The sequence below is a fragment of the Ovis canadensis genome, chromosome 18, assembly GCF_042477335.2.
Source record: "Ovis canadensis isolate MfBH-ARS-UI-01 breed Bighorn chromosome 18, ARS-UI_OviCan_v2, whole genome shotgun sequence".
Lineage (NCBI taxonomy): Eukaryota > Metazoa > Chordata > Mammalia > Artiodactyla > Bovidae > Ovis > Ovis canadensis.
In genome coordinates this window covers 14307002-14329325 of record NC_091262.1, presented here as the reverse complement: position 1 = coordinate 14329325, position 22324 = coordinate 14307002, and the positions used below count along the sequence as shown (strand labels likewise).

At 35.8% G+C, this 22324-nt stretch overlaps 1 protein-coding gene, 1 long non-coding RNA gene and 1 other non-coding gene across 3 annotated transcripts; all 3 read right to left on the bottom strand.

The window, feature by feature from the left end:
* Positions 1–2726: 2726 nt before the first annotated feature.
* Positions 2727–8283, bottom strand: LOC138423316 (uncharacterized). Its single transcript, XR_011250229.1, has 2 exons — positions 7690–8283; positions 2727–5147 (listed from the first exon to the last, which is right to left on the bottom strand). It is a non-coding gene; the product is annotated as an uncharacterized lncRNA (long non-coding RNA).
* On the bottom strand, positions 8137–8210 carry LOC138424032 (small nucleolar RNA SNORD107). Its single transcript, XR_011250606.1, has one exon. It is a non-coding gene; the product is annotated as a small nucleolar RNA SNORD107 (small nucleolar RNA).
* Positions 8284–11772: 3489 nt separating the features above from the next.
* On the bottom strand, positions 11773–17928 carry SNRPN (small nuclear ribonucleoprotein polypeptide N). The gene is made up of 7 exons (XM_069559094.1): positions 17783–17928; positions 16424–16575; positions 13699–13810; positions 13104–13256; positions 12537–12675; positions 12045–12170; positions 11773–11938 (listed from the first exon to the last, which is right to left on the bottom strand). The coding sequence occupies exons 1-7, from the start codon at positions 17783–17785 to the stop codon at positions 11901–11903; spliced, it is 723 nt and encodes a 240-aa protein (XP_069415195.1). The 5' UTR covers positions 17786–17928; the 3' UTR covers positions 11773–11900.
* Between the last annotated feature and the right edge of the window lie 4396 nt (positions 17929–22324).

Here is a 22324-nt window from a genome sequence, read left to right as displayed (position 1 = left end):
TGTCTTGAATATTGTCATGCAACCGAGGGAACACATACAGAACTGTGTATTGTTCCAAGAGGTAGTATAAAATTTATTTGACAAAGTCATATTTTAATTTGAATGTTAAGAGGAAAAAAATAAAGATAAAAACTGTAAGAAGGGTGAGTAGAGCACAGAGGCTTTTTATGGCCATTACAATATGATGATGATAATACATGTCATTATTATCTTTTTCCAAACCCACAGAATGTGCAAGAGCAAGAGTTAACCATAATGTGTATAAACTACCGACACTAGGTGATTGTGTCAATGTGGGCTCATCAATTTTAACAAAATGTACCACTCTCATAGAGGATTTGATAACGGAGGTGGATTTTCATACATGTACTAGGTTGATAATGGGGGGAATTATGCAAGTGTTCAGGCAGAGGGTACATGGGCAATCTTTTGTGCCTTCCCTTCAAGTTTTCTGTGAACCCGAAACTGCTCTTAATAAAAATTATATAAATGAAATATATCAGGAATCTTGGTTTGAATTAGATATACCAAAAGAATTTACATGGTGTAAGTTTTAAATATACGTACTTGATACAATGGCCAATTCTCCTTCTATATGAGAACAGGGTAAATGTGTGATCTTGTCAGTGTTTCCACTTAACAACCAAACTAATATATGATAACTTTTTCATAGCTCCAAGGGCCTGTTTGTCAACTTCATTGCTATGTTGATTTTAAAAGATAATACTAACACATTTACAATGAAATAGTTATAAAGTTAAACTTTTTAGATTCTCAGTACATTTAGAAATATTACATGTTTAAAACTAAATATTACTTTTGCTCCTTATTTACAAAATTGTTTTGGCTACTGTCATGTTAGCAAGTGAACACAAACATTTCTATAAAATTTTCATTAGGAAAATGAATTGCATCAGGAACCTTAGCACATCTGGGAAAATAAGTTACACATACCTGTCCCACAATTAAAGGTAAAATTATATAAGAAATGCCTGTATCTAGAAAGAACACGTTTTTAACTGCACACACAGCATTCTAAAAATCACTCAAGAACAGTGAGACTTAACGTTACCATTCCATTTCAACAAGCATAAAGCTTATGTGTTATGAATCTTAGGTAAATATGTACTCAAAACTATGACAGAAATTTGTGAACATCTAGTGTTATATGGATAAGAAACAAAAATCTGATCACAGGCACACAACCACCTAATAATACTGTCCCCCTGTACAGACTAAGTATAAACACATAATGGTCATGCAACACTTCTCTTCATAATATATATTTTTCACCATTAGTTTAACATTAGTATATTGATTTCGTGTGTGTGTGTGTCTGTGCGCGCGCGTACGCGCAGTTTCAGAACACATAGGAACTTGTTAAGAGCTTGCTTGTTAGACAAGTATGCAATGTGTCTTTACTCTGTTCTAATATTTAAAACTCAAAATTTAGATGGAAAGGAAAAATACACAAGTCTATATATTTAAAAATATGAATGATAATTTCTACACGCTAACAAATAATGTCTAGTGAAAAAAGCCTCAAGAACACAATAATAAACAAAAAACCATCAAAATTCAAGCCTAATTCATGAAGATGCTCCCTCTGTTCTAACTAAGATAAAACAATGACCATAACTTTAACATTTCAACAAAAAGGTATTCCAAAACTATTGACAGAAATTAAAAATATTTTATAAAAGCAATCCCTAGCAACCAAATATATCCCAAATACAAGTAGTTTAGCAATCCAATTTGTCAAAATAATGTTTTCACTTTTGTCTATCAGTTTGGTACTCACAAAATACATGCCTACCAAGCAAATCCTATGTAGATGTCATTTTAAAACACTAATATTTGCTTCCCCCATATCTAACAGCCTCACTATATTCTCCAGCAATAAAGTTCATAAACTAAAGCTTCCTATATTATCCACCCTCAAACAACCCAAAGAACCTAAGACTAAAGCCAAATGATAACTGGCCCCCAAAATATTTCCATTCTATGACTTTTAGTATCACTAGTTTAATACACACATATGTGCATGTATTCCTGTGCATTTATATGTATACATGGATATGTATGTAAAAACATCCCTACAAAACGTGGAAGAAATGTTTAGAGCAAACGACTACATATTCTATTTTACTGACCACCATCTAAAAGAATCCCTTAATTGCCCAATTATTTACTCAGATGGTGTGAAAATAGGCAAAATTTTCACTCTCTGCACAGTTAATATTTTATAAAACATGCATAATTATAGCTCATATGCCTAAAAACATATAATAATACTATTAAATAGACATAATATAAAAACATTCCTTTGATCAGCCAACTATTTAATGAACTCGGGTCTGATATATGGATATACTATCACTAACATCACCCATAAAAACTTACATATTGTCTATACAACTATAAACAAGTACTTTAAAACAATAATTCACACTATTTTCATTAAAAGTCAAATGCCACCGGCAAATGAAAACTTTTGTAACTTATGCTGTTTTACCATACATGAAGATTTCTCCAAGTTATATAAAGAGTTGTGTTCTTTCTGTATACAAATATATCTGAAAAACATAAAAGCAGTCCAGTGATGGTTCCACCATGATGAATCCTGTCATAAAATGATATATTTACATTAGATACTCCATACTATGTATTTCTCACAACCTAAAAATTGTCTAAGGATCCAATGAACTGAGAGGCTGGAAGGAACATTTCTTTTGACAAACAAAAATATTTCTATCCTATTAGGTTGATATGAATTTACAATGATATAGACAATTACAAGCTAAACAAAAAATTTAACATTGCTTACAACAAACTGTTTAACAACTTCTACCAGAAATGAATTAATGTTGATTGGCAATTAGAATATTGCTTAAATATATTTAGATTCCCAACATCTGATCATGGAGCAAAGTCTGGATGTTGTTTGAGAACACTCTTTATGCAGATGCATTTACATATACAATCTTCCAAAACTCCCTATTCTCTGTCTCCTAAATTCAGCTTTTATTTGCCTAACACAAAGTGGTCTAGAAATTCCTCAGTAACCAACATTATATTCTAGTAATTGAAATGCCCAAAATGTCAACCATCTCTATGCATGATAGGATGATAAAGCACAGTACTTTTTCTATTATGTACAAAGCAATAAAAAAAATCCCAATCAACCCTGATTATGTAAGCGTTGAGAGTCTCTTCTCTGGTGCAAAAATTCCATCATGATAAGGCGATCTCATACCATAAAAAACTGTAACATAAATACCATTTACAGGATAACGTCTACAACCTGATGGAACACCCTTAATAGAATTTCTTAGATGACAGTTGAATACAGAACAATCTCTCTCACCCAAAAAGCCATTGCAATAATACAATCAGATGATTTCAAATGTATACATCATTCAGAGGTATTCTAACAATCCTTATTTCTATAATCATGTATTAAACATAATTCTATACATATTAACAAACTTTGTTAATGTTTGCAACACACTGAGAATTGTCACGAAGCAATTATATTAATGTCATACATAGTATTTTTAAAATGCATATAAACAATAGCAGTACCTTCTTTTGCTTTTATGATATATTAATATTAGACATTTCCATGTCCTTCTCTTTTTGCCAGCCATAAACAATACAGAATTCTGTACAGTTTACAAAATGTCCTCAGAATCCCTTTCTAAAGGTCTTTTCCAGGAGACAATTTTACCAAAGATATTTTTAGAAACTTTCTTAGGAAATAAGCTGTATTATCTTATATAAAAATAATATATTGATGATTATAAATGTAGACCTATCTACTTGAATATTAGATTTCAAAAGATTAAGCAAAGAAAGAATACAATTAAGCTCTTACATGCTGAATTTCATTCTCTTCCTCTCCTAACATTCAATAAACAATTCATCATTCAGAGTATTTTATATCTCAATATCATTACCCAAACACAATTTTCCTAAGTATTTAAAAACATTCATAAGCTAGAAATGTAAATTAATAGGATCAGAGTTGTTTTAAAATGCAATTAAGATCTGTTTATCATAAAAGTACACAAATGCCATATATATAGGGCTTTCACTGGTATCTGTGATAATCCACAGCAAGGAAATTACTCTTCCTCACCAATCCAAAGACTGCTCATGAAATATCAATATTTCAGAACCAAGACGAAGTTCGGGCCAGTATTAAACTCTTAATTTGTCTATAATTCTGTAGATGGTGAAGCTTCTAACTGAAATCAAGAAGCACTATCCTTCCCTTCCTAGCCTCTTATTCCTATAGGGTTAGCTTGCGTACTTGATATTGTCCAGACTAGCCAACACTTGAAGTTTTACCGAGTTGAAATAATTTTCAATTCAGTAGACACCCTTCACATACTTGAATACTGGAGAGAATCTGGAATGAGAGTTGCTGTCCTGATGCTGTTGGATCAGGCAAATCAATAGAGTTAAGGATCTAGAAAGTATCTATACAGAAGCGCCCTGGCCAAAGACGCTTTAAATTGGCAAGAGGTGTAGAATTCCTTATCAGTCCATACGTAAAACTGCTCAGGATACTCCAGAAAAATCTGCTCATCTATGTTAATTAAAAAAAAAAAAAGTTTTCACAACTACCCTAAAACCATCCTGAGTTGCACATTGTATCTTGCTGTGCAAAGTTATCTTGAGACTCTTGTGGACCAAAGGGTAAGGGGAAAGGAGTTTGAAATTTATGAATCCAAATGTTCAGTAACTAGAACTGGAAAATTTTCAATTTTCACAGTGGCAAGAAATACTCAAAATATTATCAGTTTATATAAACCTTTGTCCTCTTCTCCGATTATTGCTTATTTATAACACTTCTGAAACATGTCTATTGCAGATTTATGAAGAACACAATGTGGTTTCATCATCTTTCTCAAAGATTGTTGTGGCCAACAGATAAATTACAGAATCTGAAGCTGGAAGTAAGGGGACCAGTTAGAAGTTTCAGTATGAAAAGCAGCTCCAAAACAGCCATCTATATAACACAGTAGCTATTGTGCAAAATTCTAAGTTTCTTGATGAAATCCTTGTCCATTTTCTTAGGCCCCATTCATGTTCATGAATGACAGCCAATCACCTTCAAGTTGACATCATGTTTCAAATCTCTGTAAAATTGATAGTAAATATATATTACACAGTGATTTTAAAAGGATGTTTATGAATTGTTTTCCTGCTTATTTGCCACTATCCTCTTTGAATTATCTGTACACGTGTTTTCAATTTTAAAAGCAACTATTCAAAGTCTTTTCTTTTACAATGAGTTGTAGGATGTTGTTTATGGCACATTATAAAAACCAAGAGAATAATCAATGTATTCTGCTAACCTAAATATAGCATATGCATTTTCACATATCTTTATGTTTTCAAGTTACTGTTAGCCACTAATAAGTAAACTCTGTTGTATATGCCTCAAAAACTATGCTCTCTTGATTTTTAAGATTTGCTCTAAGAATAAATTAAACAAAGACATGTCTTTGGGGGCTTCCCTGTTGACTCAGTAGTAAAGAATCCACCAGCCAATGCAGGAGACACAGGTTCAACCTCTGGTCCAGGAAGATCCAACATGCTAAGGGACAACTAAGCCTGTGCACTACAGCTCTAGACAGTGCTCTAGAGCTCATGAGCTGTAATTACAGCCTCCACAATGCCTAGAGCCTGCGCTCTGCAACAGGGGAAACCACTGCAGTGAGAAGCCCAACCACCACAAGGAGAGCAGCCCCCACTCGCCACAGCTGGAGAAAGCCCACACACAGCACCAAAGACCCAGTGCAGCCATAAATAACAGCTCTTTTTTTTTTAATGCCTTTTTTTAAATTTAAGTTTATTTATTCTAATTGGAGGCTAATTACTTTACAATAAAAAATGACTTTTTTTTTTTAAACACAGAAGTTTTATTCCCCAGTGAGCCAGACTGAAACAGGTAAAGGCATTCAGTAAGAGATACACATCTCTCTTCAGAAAAGCCCCTAATCAAAATTTGGAACTCTCACATAAGTAAGTTTAAGACAGTATAGTGTTATTCAGGGAATTCCCTGGCAGTCCAGCGATTGGGAGTCCACACTTTGACTACTGAGGGCCTGGGTTCAATCTCTGGTTTGGGAACTAAGATCCCACAAGCTACAAGGTACAGCCAGGGGCAGGGGGAACTGTACCACACAATTCCCTGATCTTAGATTCTGGCTGGCACAATAAATTTTCTTACTTCTTGACTCAATCCTTACAAAAAAAAATAATCAGAAAATAAACATTAAACTGAAAGCCAAATTTTGCCTATCAGTTCAGTTCACTTTAGTCGCTCAGTCATGTCTGACTCTTTGCGACCCCATGGCCAACTTTTTGTACTTACCAATAATTGAGACAATAGTGTAACAAAAATTCCTATCAAAAACCTGTTAGATCCCAATTTTTATTATAGGCTTTGGTGAAAAAAAAGTCATAATGATACCAAGGCCTCCAGTGAACCATTAATGTTTAATTCTAATAAAGGAAGAATATTAGAAAAATCTATCTTTCCGGTATTAGAAATATTTCCATTATTAGAAAAACCATCTTTCCAAAACCTGCCATGTTATAATGTTAGACAACAAAAATATTATTCTGTAACAAGACTTTCGTAAGTTTCTTCTTTGTGACTTCAGCAATTTGAGGGGATGGAATATTTGTATTGTTGCTTTGACATCACTTAGGGCCACAATTCACTGTCTTAGTCAAAAAAACTGCTCAGTCTATATAAAATTCAAAGCCAGTGTTCCAGCCAAGTTCACCAGCCAGGGTAAAGTGAAAGAGAAGTCACTCAGTTGTCCAACTCTTTGCAACCCCATGGACTGTAGCCTACCAGGCTCCTCCCTCCATGGGATTCTCCAGGCAAGAGTACTGGAGTGAGTTGCCACTGTAGGTAGAAATTACCATGTCTAAGAAAACATACTACTCACTGAGATTGTTTCTATTCTTAGAAATATTTCTTAAAACATCTACTATTGCTTTGTATTTTTTATTAGTCATTTTTATGACTGAAGGGCAGAAGTCACAGAAAGAAGACTTCATCTACCATTTAAAAAGCTGAAGTAAGTATCCTGTAGCAATAAAGGAGCAGCTCCCCTGTACTAACTGCCCCTATGCACTGTTTGCAAAGATACACTGGCTGTGTGAATATCTGATGCTACTCACCAACATTCAAATCTAGAACAAGCAAAAGTACATTTCAAATACTTCTCTTCTAGTAGAACTTCATCATCTCACTAAGCAACAAAGATATGCTCACTCCTATGAACTCAAATTGCACGTATTTCCACTTTTGACAAAAATGACTAAAATGTATCCCTATGAATACCCTGTAAACTTCATGACAAAGTACTTAGCTTCTCTACAATAAATCCTGCTATTTACTAAACAGCTACTCCCAGAGAGGAGCCAAACTTACTGACTAGTAAGTATTCAGAGTATATCAGATAGCCCTAGATTCTAATCTGACACTAATCCAAGTTAACATTCACTAATATAAGTATCTAATAAAATTTTAAAACATCAGTAATGGTATCTCTCTTAAGCATTTACTCTGTGATAGGCTCTGATCGCACTGATCAACTGCAGACAACTGAAGAGAAATAAACTGTCCTTAAACACCAACATCCATGTGACAGCACTTACCACATTCACTGCATTTCATAAAATACGTCCCATAAACATTCTTTCTGGACATCACTTAGACACCCAGAGCTGGTTTCCAATGTTTGATCCAAGATGTGGTAGTTTCCTTTCTTTTGATCTTGTTTCTGTCTTTGTTTCCACCTTGTCACATATGTGCCTTCTGAGATCCAAGATGAGCTTCCATTTTTGCTTTGAACAGTGTGTGTGGTACACACACACACACACACATACATATATATACACACATATATATATGCGCACATATAAAAAAGGAAGAAAAAAAGAAAATAATTACAAAAATCTACGAAAAGAAAACAAGGGATGTCTAAAGAACTGGCACAAAGTGTACTGCTACACTTGCCAATTTTAGCCATTCAGCCTTCACATGTCAGGACAACATTTCTGCCAAGAATAATGTCTGAAAAGTCTATTGAGGCACATTGACTAGATTTCAGAGTGTCCTTTTAAGCTCAAATTTTGAAATCATCATGTTCAGACAAGGTCCTATGTCATCATAAACCTAGCCAAGGCCTCTGTAATATGCTCTTTTTTAAAAAAACAAGATTATTTTACCTGGTGTGGTTTGTTCTGTCCTAAACGTAGTTAAGTAAGATTTTTAGCCTTGTTGCAACATTACTGGGTAGGATCCACATTAACACATCAGAAAATTCAGTATCCAAATTCTCTCTTCCTTTCAGAGGCATCAATTATGTGGGCAAAAAGGTACTGCATATGACTGAAAAAGTTTCAAGACAAAAAAAAAATCCACGATAAGATGATTTGCTTTATCTAAGAAAATTCAAATTTTGAACATTTTTATATTTATGGCACATCCCACAGGAGTTAGAATGCAAAGATGAATAAAACAGAATCTGGCAATGTATTATAAACTCAATAACATGTATCTTAACATTTCATAATACAACAGAGGTTTGTAACTGACTACCTGCTGAAATGAGTAATAAGTCTTACTTGAAATTAACATAGTAAAGTGTTTTTTTGTGATATTTGCAGGATTTTGAAAATTCTACCATTTTCACATAATCCCATAAATTACTCCTTTAAGTAAAGACCTATTAAAAACAAAACATGAGTTTTGTTTACAAAAGTTGAAAATTTTCTATCTCACTTAATGTGGAATCTAAAAAATCTGAAGACTAGAATGGTGATTGCTGCCAGGGGCTTAGGGGGTAGAAGAAATGGGGAAATGCTGATCAAAAGTAATAAACTTTCAATTATATGATGAATAAACTCTAAGGATCTGATGTAGAGCATGATGACTACAGTTAATATATGGTACACTTAAAATCTGCTATGACAAATTTTACAAATAGATCTTAAATGTTCTTACTACCAAAAAATAACTCCATAAGGCAACAGATGTGCTAATTCATCTTACTGTGGTAATCTTCACAATATATACCTATTACAAGACATCATGCTGTATACTTTAAAATTATACAATGCTATTTATGAATTTAAATTTATGAATTTATTTAAATTTATACAATGCTATCAGTGAAGCTGGGAAAAATTAGAAGACTTCTAAAATTAGACATGATTACACAAGTGAGTACTGAGTCTATGGAAGCAGGGAACTATGTCACATCTCACATGCTTCTATACTAACGTCAGTTTGTCTATCACATAAGCACAGAATACCACAAACAACTCAAAACCAGAAAGGTAGTATTAATTATTAAATACCAACTTCTTACTTCAATTTTTAAAAGTCCCAGAATTCTACTGAAAATTGTAAACCACAATAAAAATATACATTGCTATACAATATGTATATCTTTATGGAGCCACAGTGAATGTAATGTGAACATTACAGTAAATTACATTACAGTAAATGTGAACAGGAAACCAGGAAGTTGTTGTCCAACTATGTTTTAGGTGAACATGCACTCATTCAAATGCAGGTATGTAGGAGAAACTCTTAGAGACACCAAGTATTTACTTCATGAGTGTCTAAAAACTGACTATGTTGGTATTAGTATGTGACCAAAAAATAACACTGTAGAAGCAGACCTAGCAATCCACAACAAAATACCCATACTTCTCTTACACCTAAGTTTTCTTTGTATGGGTTCTACAATGAAGAGTTCTCAAAAAAAAAAAATCAAGTTCTAACCAGAGAAAAATACTATTATCACCAAGCAAAAATAATGGAAGTAAGCTTTTTGCATAATCTAGGGTTCTTGCCATTCACCTCTAACTTGCAAAAGAGGCCATCTTTAATTAATATTAGAGAACAAGTAGTCTTTAAATATGCATATCTAAAGGCTATGCCGGAGAAGGCACTGGCACCCCACTCCAGTACTCTTGCCTGGAAAATCCCATGGATGGAGGAGCCTGGTAGGCTGCAGTCCATGGGGTCGCTAAGAGTCGGACACCACTAAGCGACTTCACTTTCACTTTTATGCACTGGCGAAGGAAATGGCAACCCACTCCAGTATTCTTGCCTGGAGAATCCCAGGGACGGGGGAGCCTGGCGGGCTGCCGTCTCTGGGGTCACACAGAGTCAGACACGACTGAAGCGACTTAGCAGTAGTAGCAAAGGCTATGCACACCAGCAGATCTATACAAGGATGAGTATTTTCTTTCCAAAAACATAAAAATGTACCACAAATTATTTAAAGCTGATCCAGAGACCAAGCTTCTTAGAAAATAAACTCTTTACATACTTTTTCTCTAAAAAATGAGGGTTGGAAAAATAAAAAAAATAAAAAATGAGGGTTGTGTATCTGTCATATATATCAGGGTCAATTTTCTCCTAAGAGAATGGTTTTGCCTACAGAGATCCAAATGCCTGGGGCTCAGTTATCACAAAGTTTCTTTGTAACATTCACAAACTCTAAAAAAGTTATCTCATGTATTATAAAATCTCCTAAACCAAGGAAGGCTTGGCTGCTTTTGTTTCTTACCTGAAAGTGGCCATTAATCTAAAAATTACTTTGGGATAGATCATATAAAGTTGGGGCCAGCACCTGTAGTCATTTTGAATGCCCCTCTTCTTCCAGAGACGGTTATTTGAAAGGCCATGATTTAAAAGCTGGAAAAGGCGACACAGATACAATCTCTGCTGATAAAATCGAAGCAGAAGATAAATTAGTCTACAAGTCTTAAATTAGTAAGGAGTTATTACCAGTCTTGAACTGTGGTGTTTTACAAGCTAATTGCTACAGTCAATAAGGACTCATTTATTGTCTAGTTGAAACCTTAGCCATAAAACCTGAAACCTTCAACCTCTTCCTTTTAAAAGATTTCACTGTTACGTATCAACTCTAACTAGACCTAGATATTTGGGCATTTGTTAATTATTTATTTGGAAGATACTGTCTACTTCTCTGAACTTCCCATACATCACTAAATGATGCAGCTGGATATGATTGTAACTGGTACTTAACAGTCAACTAGGTTCTTCCCTGGTAGTCCAGTGGTTAAGACACCATGCTTCCAACGTAGGGGGTGTGCATCTGATCCTTGGTCAGGGAACTAAGATCCTACATGGTGCACAGTGCAGCCTAAAAGTAAAATTTAAAGAAGTGTCCCAGGACCCATACTCTACCATTCATTTTAAAATTTGTAAATACTTACTCACTGGTAGGGAATGATGATTACTCCAGGATCATGTCGTCTCTCTGACCAGAAAGGCACAAGACACTACGTCCAAAAAGGTCATCAACTGAAGTAAGTTTGCAAGGAAGGGAGAACCTTCCCATTTCAAATACTTTGATTGAAGAAACAAAATCTAATTCAGTATCAGTTTCCTTCTACAGATGACCTTACAAGGCATCACATCCCTACTTTCCTTCAAGTATATATAGCATGGTAAAGTAGAGGGGTCAGTATAAAGTTTATTATATGATACCAGCCAGTGCACAAAGTCAAAGTTGTGAAGCTAAAACAAGTATCACAACAGTTTTACCATAAGACCTAAAGACAAAATTATTTAAATGAGTTGGTTAACAGGATTTACCTCATCCATAATAACTTCAAGACCAGAAAAATCCCAATCTTAACTCTGACCTCTAAAAAAACATCAAAAGGCAAAAAATGTACAACAGTACCTCACAGTTTAATTGCTCTATGCATTTATTAGCTAATATTAATGGAGCAGAAGGGGACAAAAGCTCACAAACATTTCACACATTTCACAAGCTGCATTGCAGGACAAAAAGTGACTAAGAAGGATCAACAGTATCCTAGGGTCTTGGTGGACGCATTCCTGGGGGAGGTGGACCTTGAAAAGAAAAAGCAAAATTCCATGAGATCATAAAAAAATAGTCAAACATAAATATTCAGGGGCCTGGCTAGTACCACTGAGAAAATTATTAACACTCACTCACCTCTTATCCCTGGTGGAGGGGGTCTCATTCCTGGAGGGGGCATGCCTATTGGTGTCCCACGAGTAGGAGGAAGCCCAATTGGTGGGCCCATGGGTGGTCTCATACCAGGTGGAGGAGCCATAATTCCTAGAAAGAAAAATGGCAGGAAAAAAAAGGCACATGAATCAGCTAAAATGGTAGCATAAAGCACAAGATAATAGTTAAAAAAATAAGCCAGGTAGTAAGTAAAGAGTTGAACAAATTTCTCCTTGACCACTGCTACGTCAGATCATCCCAATTCAAGAGTCCATAGCTTTTCATTAAAAATCAATGGCCAAAAGTGAAAACATATTCCAAGTTCCTAGTTAGGGAGTTAGGCTGAGCCTTAATTCAGTATCTTCTTAAAGAGTGATTTTGGTCATCATGATTTTATTTCACAGATCCACATTGGTATCTAACAACCAAATTCTTTTAGAATTCCTTTTAGAACCGAATTCTCCACCAATTCCTTACCTGGAGGTGGGGTTGCTCGACCAACAGGTGTAGGTGCAGTCCCCCGTCCTGGTGGATACTGAGTTGGAGCTCCAGCAATGCTGGCAGTAGCAGCAACTGCAGCAGCTGCTACAGTGCCTCTTCCCTGTGGGGTCATTACCTGAGAAAGAACACACAGATAGACAGCAAATATTAACACTTCCTCACATCATTCAAATACAGAAAATAAAAGGCTGATCATACACTATTTATTAAACATAAAGTAATTATAGTAATTCTGCACTTCTCCCATTTTTCTCATTTAAAGCACACTATCACCACTATCACACTATCCTTTAAAATGAACATGTCCACTTTTAACCTCATCAGCCCTTTGCATGCTCAACTCTGGTTTATCCATCCATATTCCTCTTTGCTCATCAGTGCTGAGTTACTGCTATCATGGTGGCTTCATAATGTATATTTTTACCTCTCTTCCCTCTACAGCATATACTGCTTTACGCAGTACAGGATGTTCACTCAGTTTTTTCTACCTCCTCAATATCAGATTCCAGGTACTTTCTCTCAATAACATTCCTGGTTCCTCACCTGTTGAGATGGGCCCCCAACCCCTCGGACAGGTCCTGCTAATCCAGCAGGAGCCTGGGGAATTGGAACACCAGCTGGAACGCCTCTGCCAGCTGCCCTGCCAACCCCAGGGCCCCCTGCAGCTCCAGCAAGTGGTACCCGAGCAATGCCAGTCTGAAACAAAAAAATACATATATAGCTTGAAATCAAATTTATGAAACCTATCTATCAATAATCATTCCTAAATAATTACCTCTTTCCAACATTTTCCCATATACCCTATCTCATATGAGGTTCTATATTGAAAATAGCATCAAGAGAAGCATCCTACAGACTAGATGTACACTAGTCAAATTGGGAGCCCATATATTTTCACGATCCTATCAAGAGAAAATAAATCAGCACTCCTACCCTTAACTAGATTGTAGTCAGCATAACTCTATAGAATATGCTTAATCTCCCATTATAGACAAACAAGAACTTATATCAAGTGCCAGGCACATTTTGACAAAGGTATAGTATACTTTGTCTCTGTTGTACACTCATTTAGCACATAATTCAAACAATGTGATTCCCTCCCACATTAATGTTCTGTCCTGTCCTACATCTTTCTTACATCTTTGGGGGGTGGTCCCTCCACAGTCATGGAAACCAAGTTCTCCCCACGCAACAACACCAGACCCAAAACTCGCTTTTCTTCACGCTCTGGCTGCTTAGCATTCTTTGGCCTATAAACGGGAAGAAAATTTTAGTATGGTAAGTTATGGATCGACTCACTAACATTTTTATAGATAATTACCTATCAAGACAGTAATCCATGCCCAGATAGTCATGCTCAGTTACTGAGTCGTGACAAAAACAAAGAAAACTAGACTCGATATATAATGTGAGCTCTTTTCCTATCATACATCAAACTTTCAGAATATTCCCTCAATGTTGTACTATAGCAAAACTAATTTCTTCTTTGTGAAACATAGATGCAAATAACATTGCTAAGATTCTTTTAATAGTTGTTGCTATTGTTCAACTGGTAAGTCATGCTGACTCTGCGACCCCAGGAACTGCAGCACAATATACTTTCCTATCTTTCACTGTCTCCCAGAGTTTGTTCAAACTCACACCCATTGAGTCAGTGATACCATCCAATCATCTCATCCTCTGTCACCCTCTTCTCCTCCTGCCCTCAATCTTTGCCAGCATAAGGGTCTTTACTGATAGCAAAACTTGGAATTTTATCTTTCTCCTTCCAGTTTTACTGACATACAATTGACAAACCATACTGTGTTAACTTCAAGGTCTATACCATAATGACTTACTTATTTCATGAAATGACTACCACAATAATTTTAGTGGACCTCCAACATGTCTTACAGATACAAAAGAAAAAAAATGTTTTTCCTTGTGATGAACTCTTTTAATAACTTTCATGTATAACAGACAGCACTGCTAATTTCATTTCTCATGCTCTGCATCACATCCCTTGTACCTAATTATCTTAAAAATGGAAATTCATAATTTTTAACCACTTTCATCCAATTCGCCCCACCACCCCCTGCTTCTGGCAGCCACAAATTCGATCTCGTTTTCTGAGTTTGTTTTTGAAGTATAACTGACCTACAACACTACATTATTTTCTAATGCACTACACAGTAATTCAATTATTTCTGTTATAAGGAGATCATTATAAAGTGATCAACACTGGCTAAGACTTTGAAGACAGGAAACATTGAAACCAAGTTTTTATGTTAAAATGGGATTTAAATCATTTTTAACTAATTAAGTAAATATTGATGACAGACAACTGAAATAAGGGATGAGAACAGCAACAGTCTAATAGCAGACACCTGCTTATTCCTAGACTTACCACGTATTATATAACCATGGGAAGTGGCTTCCCAGGTGGTGCTAATGGTAAAGAACTCATCTGTCAATGCAGGAGACATAAGAGATGTGGGTCTGAGTCCTGGAAGATGGCAAGCCACTCCAGTGTTCTTGTCAGGAGAATCTCATGGACAGGGCAGCCTGGCAGGCTACAGTCCATGAGGTGGCAAAGAGTCAGACACAACCAAAGTGACTGAGTATGCATGGGTATAATCAGGGGAAATCTTTCTGAAAACTTTTTGAACTTCTGTTAGTCTAATTTCCTCATGTGTCAGCAGCAAAAATCATATATGCATACAACTTCTACCATAGAGATAGTGCCTTATTTAGGTGAAATTATCCCTAAAACTACTGAAGAATGAGACATAAAATAAGGATAAAGCACTCTCAGTTGTCTTTAGTATTTATCAAAGTTGTAATTTTTTAAAAATCGTTTCCAGTAAAAATGTAGATTATTTAAACAAAACCTTAACATTGATCATTAACTTAGCATTCATCATCTAGAATTTCTGAAATGACCCAACTTCATATGCAGGAAGAAAATTAAGAATAAAAACAAAAAGACAAGGAATATGTTATAGATTCTATTAAGATTTGAGAACAGACGTGTATAGCAGGCAGGCAAAGCATCATCACCTTTCTCTTCATACATAAAATTCTAAGTGAATTGGTCAAATTAAATTTTTGGACAATATATCATCAACTGTGGGAACAGAAGAAATCAAGCCAATGGTCAATGTAAATTCTGCCCCTAGATAAGAGCCTGATACAAAACCATTTTGAACATCTAGAGATATTACAAGCACTGACTCAAATACTCTGAATGAAAAGTCAATTGAGTATAATAGCTCTGGGATCTGCCAAGTGCCACGCTCTTATTGTTAAAGGAAGTTCCTCAAACACAGGTGCAAAGAGGATTGCGTCGTAGGTAAGGCACAAGCATACTGAAGTTATTTCTGGAGAAAGAGCATGGACACACCTCCAAAATAAGCAAGGGAGGTTAGAGGCCGCCACCAAATCAACACTGACCACGTGAGTTCAGACAAAACAACAGGCAGGCAAAGAGGCTGGCTGAACAACTGCTAGACCAGGCCTGAACTATTCTATTCTCATTTCAACTCAACCATGAAGAGTAATTGTGACTCTTACAATTCCTTTGATCTCAATTTTCTAAATAAACATAAATTGTTATTCTGAGAGTAGCATACAGCTTTTTTCCTCAGTTTTAGTTCATAATTCCACTTTTGAAATTAAAATAAAAAAATAATAAAATAGTAGTGTGGATATGGTGACTCTAATACTGGGAGATTCATCCAATTCAGAGATGAGACCAGGACAGGACTGCCATTTTTCCTGTCTCCTTCAGCAGGTACCCTAACTACTTACTTTATCCTCCTTTACCCTTAAACTGTTCTGCCTCTCCCTCAGGACCCCACTGCCCAAACCCAAAATGGCCTTACTTGATCTTCCTGAACTCATCACAATCACAGAGGATCAAGTTCATATGCTTGTCAAAAGCCTTAAAAGTGCCAATGAAGATGCGACCATCTTGCAGGATACATCTCATCCTATAGTCAATGTGCTGCAGCATCTTGCTACTCTTTCCCACAGTCTGGAAGGAGTAAGGTAAGAGTTAGTCATCACTGTCTGCAGCTACTTTCTAACCCTTTCCTGTTTCTTCCCCACTCCTATGCCAATCCAAATTTGGCTGCTTTCTTAACAAAAACATCATGCAGTCAATCTTTTCTTACCTTACCTTTAGGATACTAAATTTGGACCCAGGACCACTTATGAAATGGTCTGCTTTTCAGAATCCCTATGTAGTTTTCCACTGCCCTAAATATATGACATCCCCAATAGATCCCCAAACCCAGTTCTCCCTTTTAGCATACCATCATTCTAATCCCTGTCCTTTCCCAATTTGAATCCCAAACCTCACTCTCCTGCAGAGTACTTGATCCTTAGAACTATTTCTTTTCCTACTAGACACCTAGACAATTGGTGGGAAATTCCTATCTCCATCAAAAACTTTGCAGTTTCTGTCAACCCAATGTAAACACAATGTATTATTTTTCAGTTCTCTTTTAAAGGCCTCTATCCCAGCTTACACCCCACCTCTTATATCATTCAGAACTTTCATCAGTGTTCCTCAAACTTTTATTTTTTTTAAAGGTGCCACTAAGGCACCTTTTAAAAAGATTTTCATCCCAAGTGACCACTCCACTGAAATCTTTATATGCAGAAATACTATTTACATACTGTGGACCTCTGGAAGACCCCAAACCACTCTAAAAATCTAAGATTCTTCTCATTCCTCAAAAACTAATTTTCAGTTCCTTTGAATATCCTTCCCATTAAGAATGTATGTTCTTGGTTACCTAAACTTAAACAGAACCACAAAACGGATCAGGATGCTGTATCTCTCTAGACTGCTTTCCTTTGTACCAATCAAGCCTCGAAGACCTCCATTTTTCTTCCCCACTGATTCCAAGCCTGTTCCTCTGCTGTGGTTTTACTGGACCATCCATTTTCAAAGTAGACTTTCCAATCTATTGAAATCTGACCTCTTGAGTCCCTCATCTGCAGGTGATCCCTCACCACTGTAAATATGACCAAAAATTCTGTTCTGTTTTTCTTCACAATGCAAGATCTCTATAACAGGACACCATACCGAGGTTTTCTCCAGTTTTTATTCAATGCAATGAGGTATCATCACTATAGATTAATTCCCTATTAAGAACCCCAAAACACCCACACTCTGGAAATCCAATATATTGAGAGAATAGCTGCTCTCCCCTCTACCCTAATAAACATCTTACCATGATTGCTGTTCCACCAAATTCAATGTCCACAGGAAAGTTTCAGGATCCTTAAGACCTAAGGGAAGGCTACAGATAAAGGTATGACGCAGGTTCTCTTACAAACAATGCAAGCTGAGGCAGAAGCTTCAAATAGTAGATGGAGCCTGCAGAGGAAAGCATGATCAAGCTGCACCACATCTACCATGGTTTAAAACAGGCAGAAAATCTTAAATAACTCCATTTCATTCTTATACCCACCAATTAAACACCAAATTTCACTATTTGATCACCTTATCTCCCATTTTTTGCACACCTGTAAGTTACCAGTTTGTTGAATGTAATTTTACACAGAAAATTCTTTAAAGTTTCAAAAATAAGCTTTTCTATTAATATTCCCAAAATGTAGTATTCTCTTTTTCCATCCTTATTCTAAGGTGTTTAATTCTCTGGTCACAAATTAATACCAAGTAATCTCAACTTCAACATTTTGGTATTCCTAAATTTCTCCATTTGAATTCCTCCTGAGTTAACCCAGATTTTGCTCCTTGGCTAAACCACCTAAATGCTTTCAACCTCAGTGTTACCTCCCCGCACCAAGCCAAAGTCCCTTCAGAATAATGCTAGGAAATATCTCTTCACTAAGAATACAATATATTATCACGTACCTGCTTAAGATGTCCTTTGTCAAAAGGCGACATACCACTACTGAATGCTTACATGTATGTACAGTCAACTTTCTTAGTAATCAAAGAAACAAGCATTAGAATACTATCATTTCCCCAGATATACTTAAGAAAATGCTTCTAATAAGTATGAACCAAACCTAGCCAAAACTAGTAAGTGGTCTCAAACTGCTAATTATATTTAAAAAGCAAACATACACATTATGTTCTTTATGAATGGGAATTTGGTTTTACATGTAAAAGTAACTCAGTATCATAAACAAATCTAGTATAATTATACTTTCAACAATGCAAACATTTCAAGTAAGATTACTGTCTCCATTGTTTTCAATAGAGAAATTTACAAACAGTAAGCTGGTTAAGTAATTTACAATCATCTATTTTCTTATGTGAAAATAAAATCATTTAAATAGTGGTTAAGATCTATGGTATCAACAAAAAAGAATGGTGTGTAAAACTATAATAGATTAGAAGAGAGTTTAACAAGGTTATGCAAATAGTTCAGTAAGGATGGTAAACTGTAGAGGCAGTATTTCCCTACAATTAGAAAAATTGTGTGTCAGTTCACTACATTTTAAAGAGAATTTGGAGGGTATTAGGTTTTCTAAAAAAAATAAAATAAAATGACCATTACTCGGACTCTCCCAAGCTTTGTTCTCCGCATGCAAACTGCCATGCATCCTGTGTGCAGCTTTTTCTGTAAGTCAATCCTACCCTCAATAAATGTAGTTTCTCCTTTTCCAATCTGGATTCCTTCTATATCTTTTTCTTCTCAGGCTGCTAAGGCTAGGACTTTCAAAACTATGTTGAATGATAGTGGTAAGAGTGGTGAGAGTGGACTCATCTTATTCCTGAATTTAAAGGAAATGCTTTCAGGTTTTCAGCACTGAGGATGTTTGCTCTGAGTTGGTCATATACGGCCTTTATTATGTTGAGGTATGTTCCTTCTATGCCTACTCCCTGGTGAGGTTTTATCATAAATGGGTGTTTAATTTTGTAAAAGGCTTTCTCTTCATCTACTGAGAAGATCATGTGATTTTTATATTTCAATTTGTTAATATGGTGAATCATATTGACTGATTTGTGTATACTGAAGAATCCTTGCATCCCTGGATAAAGCCCACCATTGGATTCTGTTTGCTAACATTTAGTTGAGGATTTGTTCATCTATGTTCATCAGTAATTGGCCTGTAATTTCCTTTTTTGTGGCATCTTTGTCTGATTTTGGTAACAGGGTGACACAATAGGGGACTTAAAAATATCCCACTCACACCAATGGACAGATGATCCAGACAGGAAATCAATAAGAAAACCCAAGTTTTAACTGATACAATGGATCAGTTAGACCTAATTGATATCTACAGGGTATTTCATCCACAAAAAAATAGACCACTTTTTTCTCAAGTGCACATGGAACATTCTCCAGGATAGATCACATCCTGGGCTAGAAATCAAACCCTTGGTTAAATTTTTTAAAGTTGAAATCATTTCAAGCATCTTTTCTGATAAGGCTGTAAGATTAGGTATCAACTACAAGAAAAGTACTATAAAAAACACAAACACATGGAGGTTAAACAGGCTTCTGAATAACCAACAGCTCACTAAAGAAATCAAAAAGGAAATCAAAATACGTCTAGAAACAAATGACAATGAAAACACAACTCAAAATCTATTGGATGCAATAAAAGCAGTGCTAAGAGGGAAATTTATAGATATACAAGCCACCTCAAGAAAAAAGAGACATCACATAAACAACCTAATGTTACACCTAAAGTCAACTAGAAAAAGAACAACAAAAAAACCCTAAAGCTAGTAGAAGGAAAGAAATCACAAAGATCAGAAGAAACAAATGAAAAAGAAATGGAGACTACAGCAAAATTAATTGCAAAGCTGATTCTGTGAGAAGATAAAACTGAGGATCCCATCAAGAACAAAAGGGGGAAGACTCAAATCAACAAAACGAAAAATGAAAAAGGAGAAGTTACAACAGACAACACAGAAATACCAAAGGTCATAAGAGAATAGTATGAGCAAATTATATGCCAATAAAATGGACAAGGTGGAAGAAATGGAACCAATTCTTGGAAAAGTATAACCTTCCAAACTCGAACCAAGAAGAAACAGAAAATATGAACAGACCAATCACAAGCATGCAAATTGAAACTGTAATAAAAAATCTTCCAACTAAAGCCCAAGGCCAGATGGCTTCACAGGCAAATTCTATCAAAAGTTTAGAGAACACCTATCCTGCTCAAACTCTTCCAAAAAATTGCAGAGGAAGAATGCAATTTTAATCCATATCCACATGAAAAGTTTCAGGCCTATAATTTAAATGTTCTGAATTCTGACAGGATTCTCTATAAAAGAGCAGTCTGTAAATTCAGGAAACCTTGGTATATGTTTGAACCACTTGCAATTTCCACTTTTATGATAGTATAGCTAAGATTTAAGATCTTCAGCAATCCATGGAGATAGAAAGTTAAGTGGTTATCTGAAATAGGGGATGGAGTTGGGGAATGAATTAAATGGCACAAAGGGATCTTACTCGGGCAACAGAAAACCCTAAAAGGACGTGTGGCAATGGCTGTAACAGCAATCTGCTTATAACTGGGCAAATCCTATGGTATATATAACATATACCAATAAAGCTGTTCTTGTAAATTGTCTGAACCGTCAAATAATCTTCAAAGTTGCTAAGATTATATTTAATATTGCCACTAGTGCCTCCAAAGAACAAAAGCAGCTGAATGTTCAGTAAGACAGTATTCCTGGCCCTTATTCCCAAATGGAGACATGCTAGTAGACAATGAGCCACAGACAGTGATTACCAGGTGAAAAAAAACAGGGCTGGATACGGCTTTTCAAAATTACATGTAAAGGAAAGAAATGTAATCACAGAAAGGTTTCTGAAATAAAGATTAATATAATAGGCTTCCCTGGTGGCTCAGACAAAGAATCTGCCTGCAATGCAGGAGGCCTGAGTTCAATCCCTGCATCAGGAAGATCCCCTGGAGAATGGAACTGCTACCCATTCCAGTATTCTTGCCTGAAGAATTCCATGGATATAGCAGCCCAGGGAGCAATAGTCCATGAGGTCGCAGAGTCAGACATTAACTGAGCGACTAACACTTTCACTTTTCAGTAGGAACCAGTATCAAATGGGCATTTAAGGTGGATATTTGTAGTCAGTCACCCCTCAAATGGAATTTTATAATTCAGAGTCAGGGATTTTACCTTCAAGTGCCAAAAGACTTCAGAGTCCAGATTTCCCAATCAGACCCATTCCAAATGTTTTATTCTGCTTGGTATTTCAGTGAACACATACCAAACCAGGTTCATACACCTTAGCTATTAACAGATCAACAAATGCAAACAAAGATTTCCTGGTATAGTAGATCAGAACACAAGAGGAAGCCAGTCAGGCCTGTATCTGTCCCTCTAATCTGTTTGAGGTTCCAAACTCCTCCCACAACCACTAAGTTATTACCGAGTATAAAAACGCACCTGGGGATTTGAGTCACGGACTAAGAACTGGAGACCTACAGAACTGGGAACATAAGTATGTATTATGTATAAAATAATCCATATAAATAGAAGGTAACATTTCACTCAGAATAGGGGTTGACTAATTGGAGAGGTTAAGAATGGGCTTCTCTTAATGAGATGCACTTGAAATTCAGAAAGCTATATCTCATTCCTAAATTCAGCATACTCTAATCATGAATCCTTGTGAGGGAAAGGAGATATATTACTTTGTAGAATGATCAAATGTTATCTCCACAGCAAAGAACAAAACGCAGTAAGAGGAAAAAAAAAACAAGAGCAGCAATATTACACTGCACTAAGGAATTAGCAGTTATAATAAATTTTCTATGAA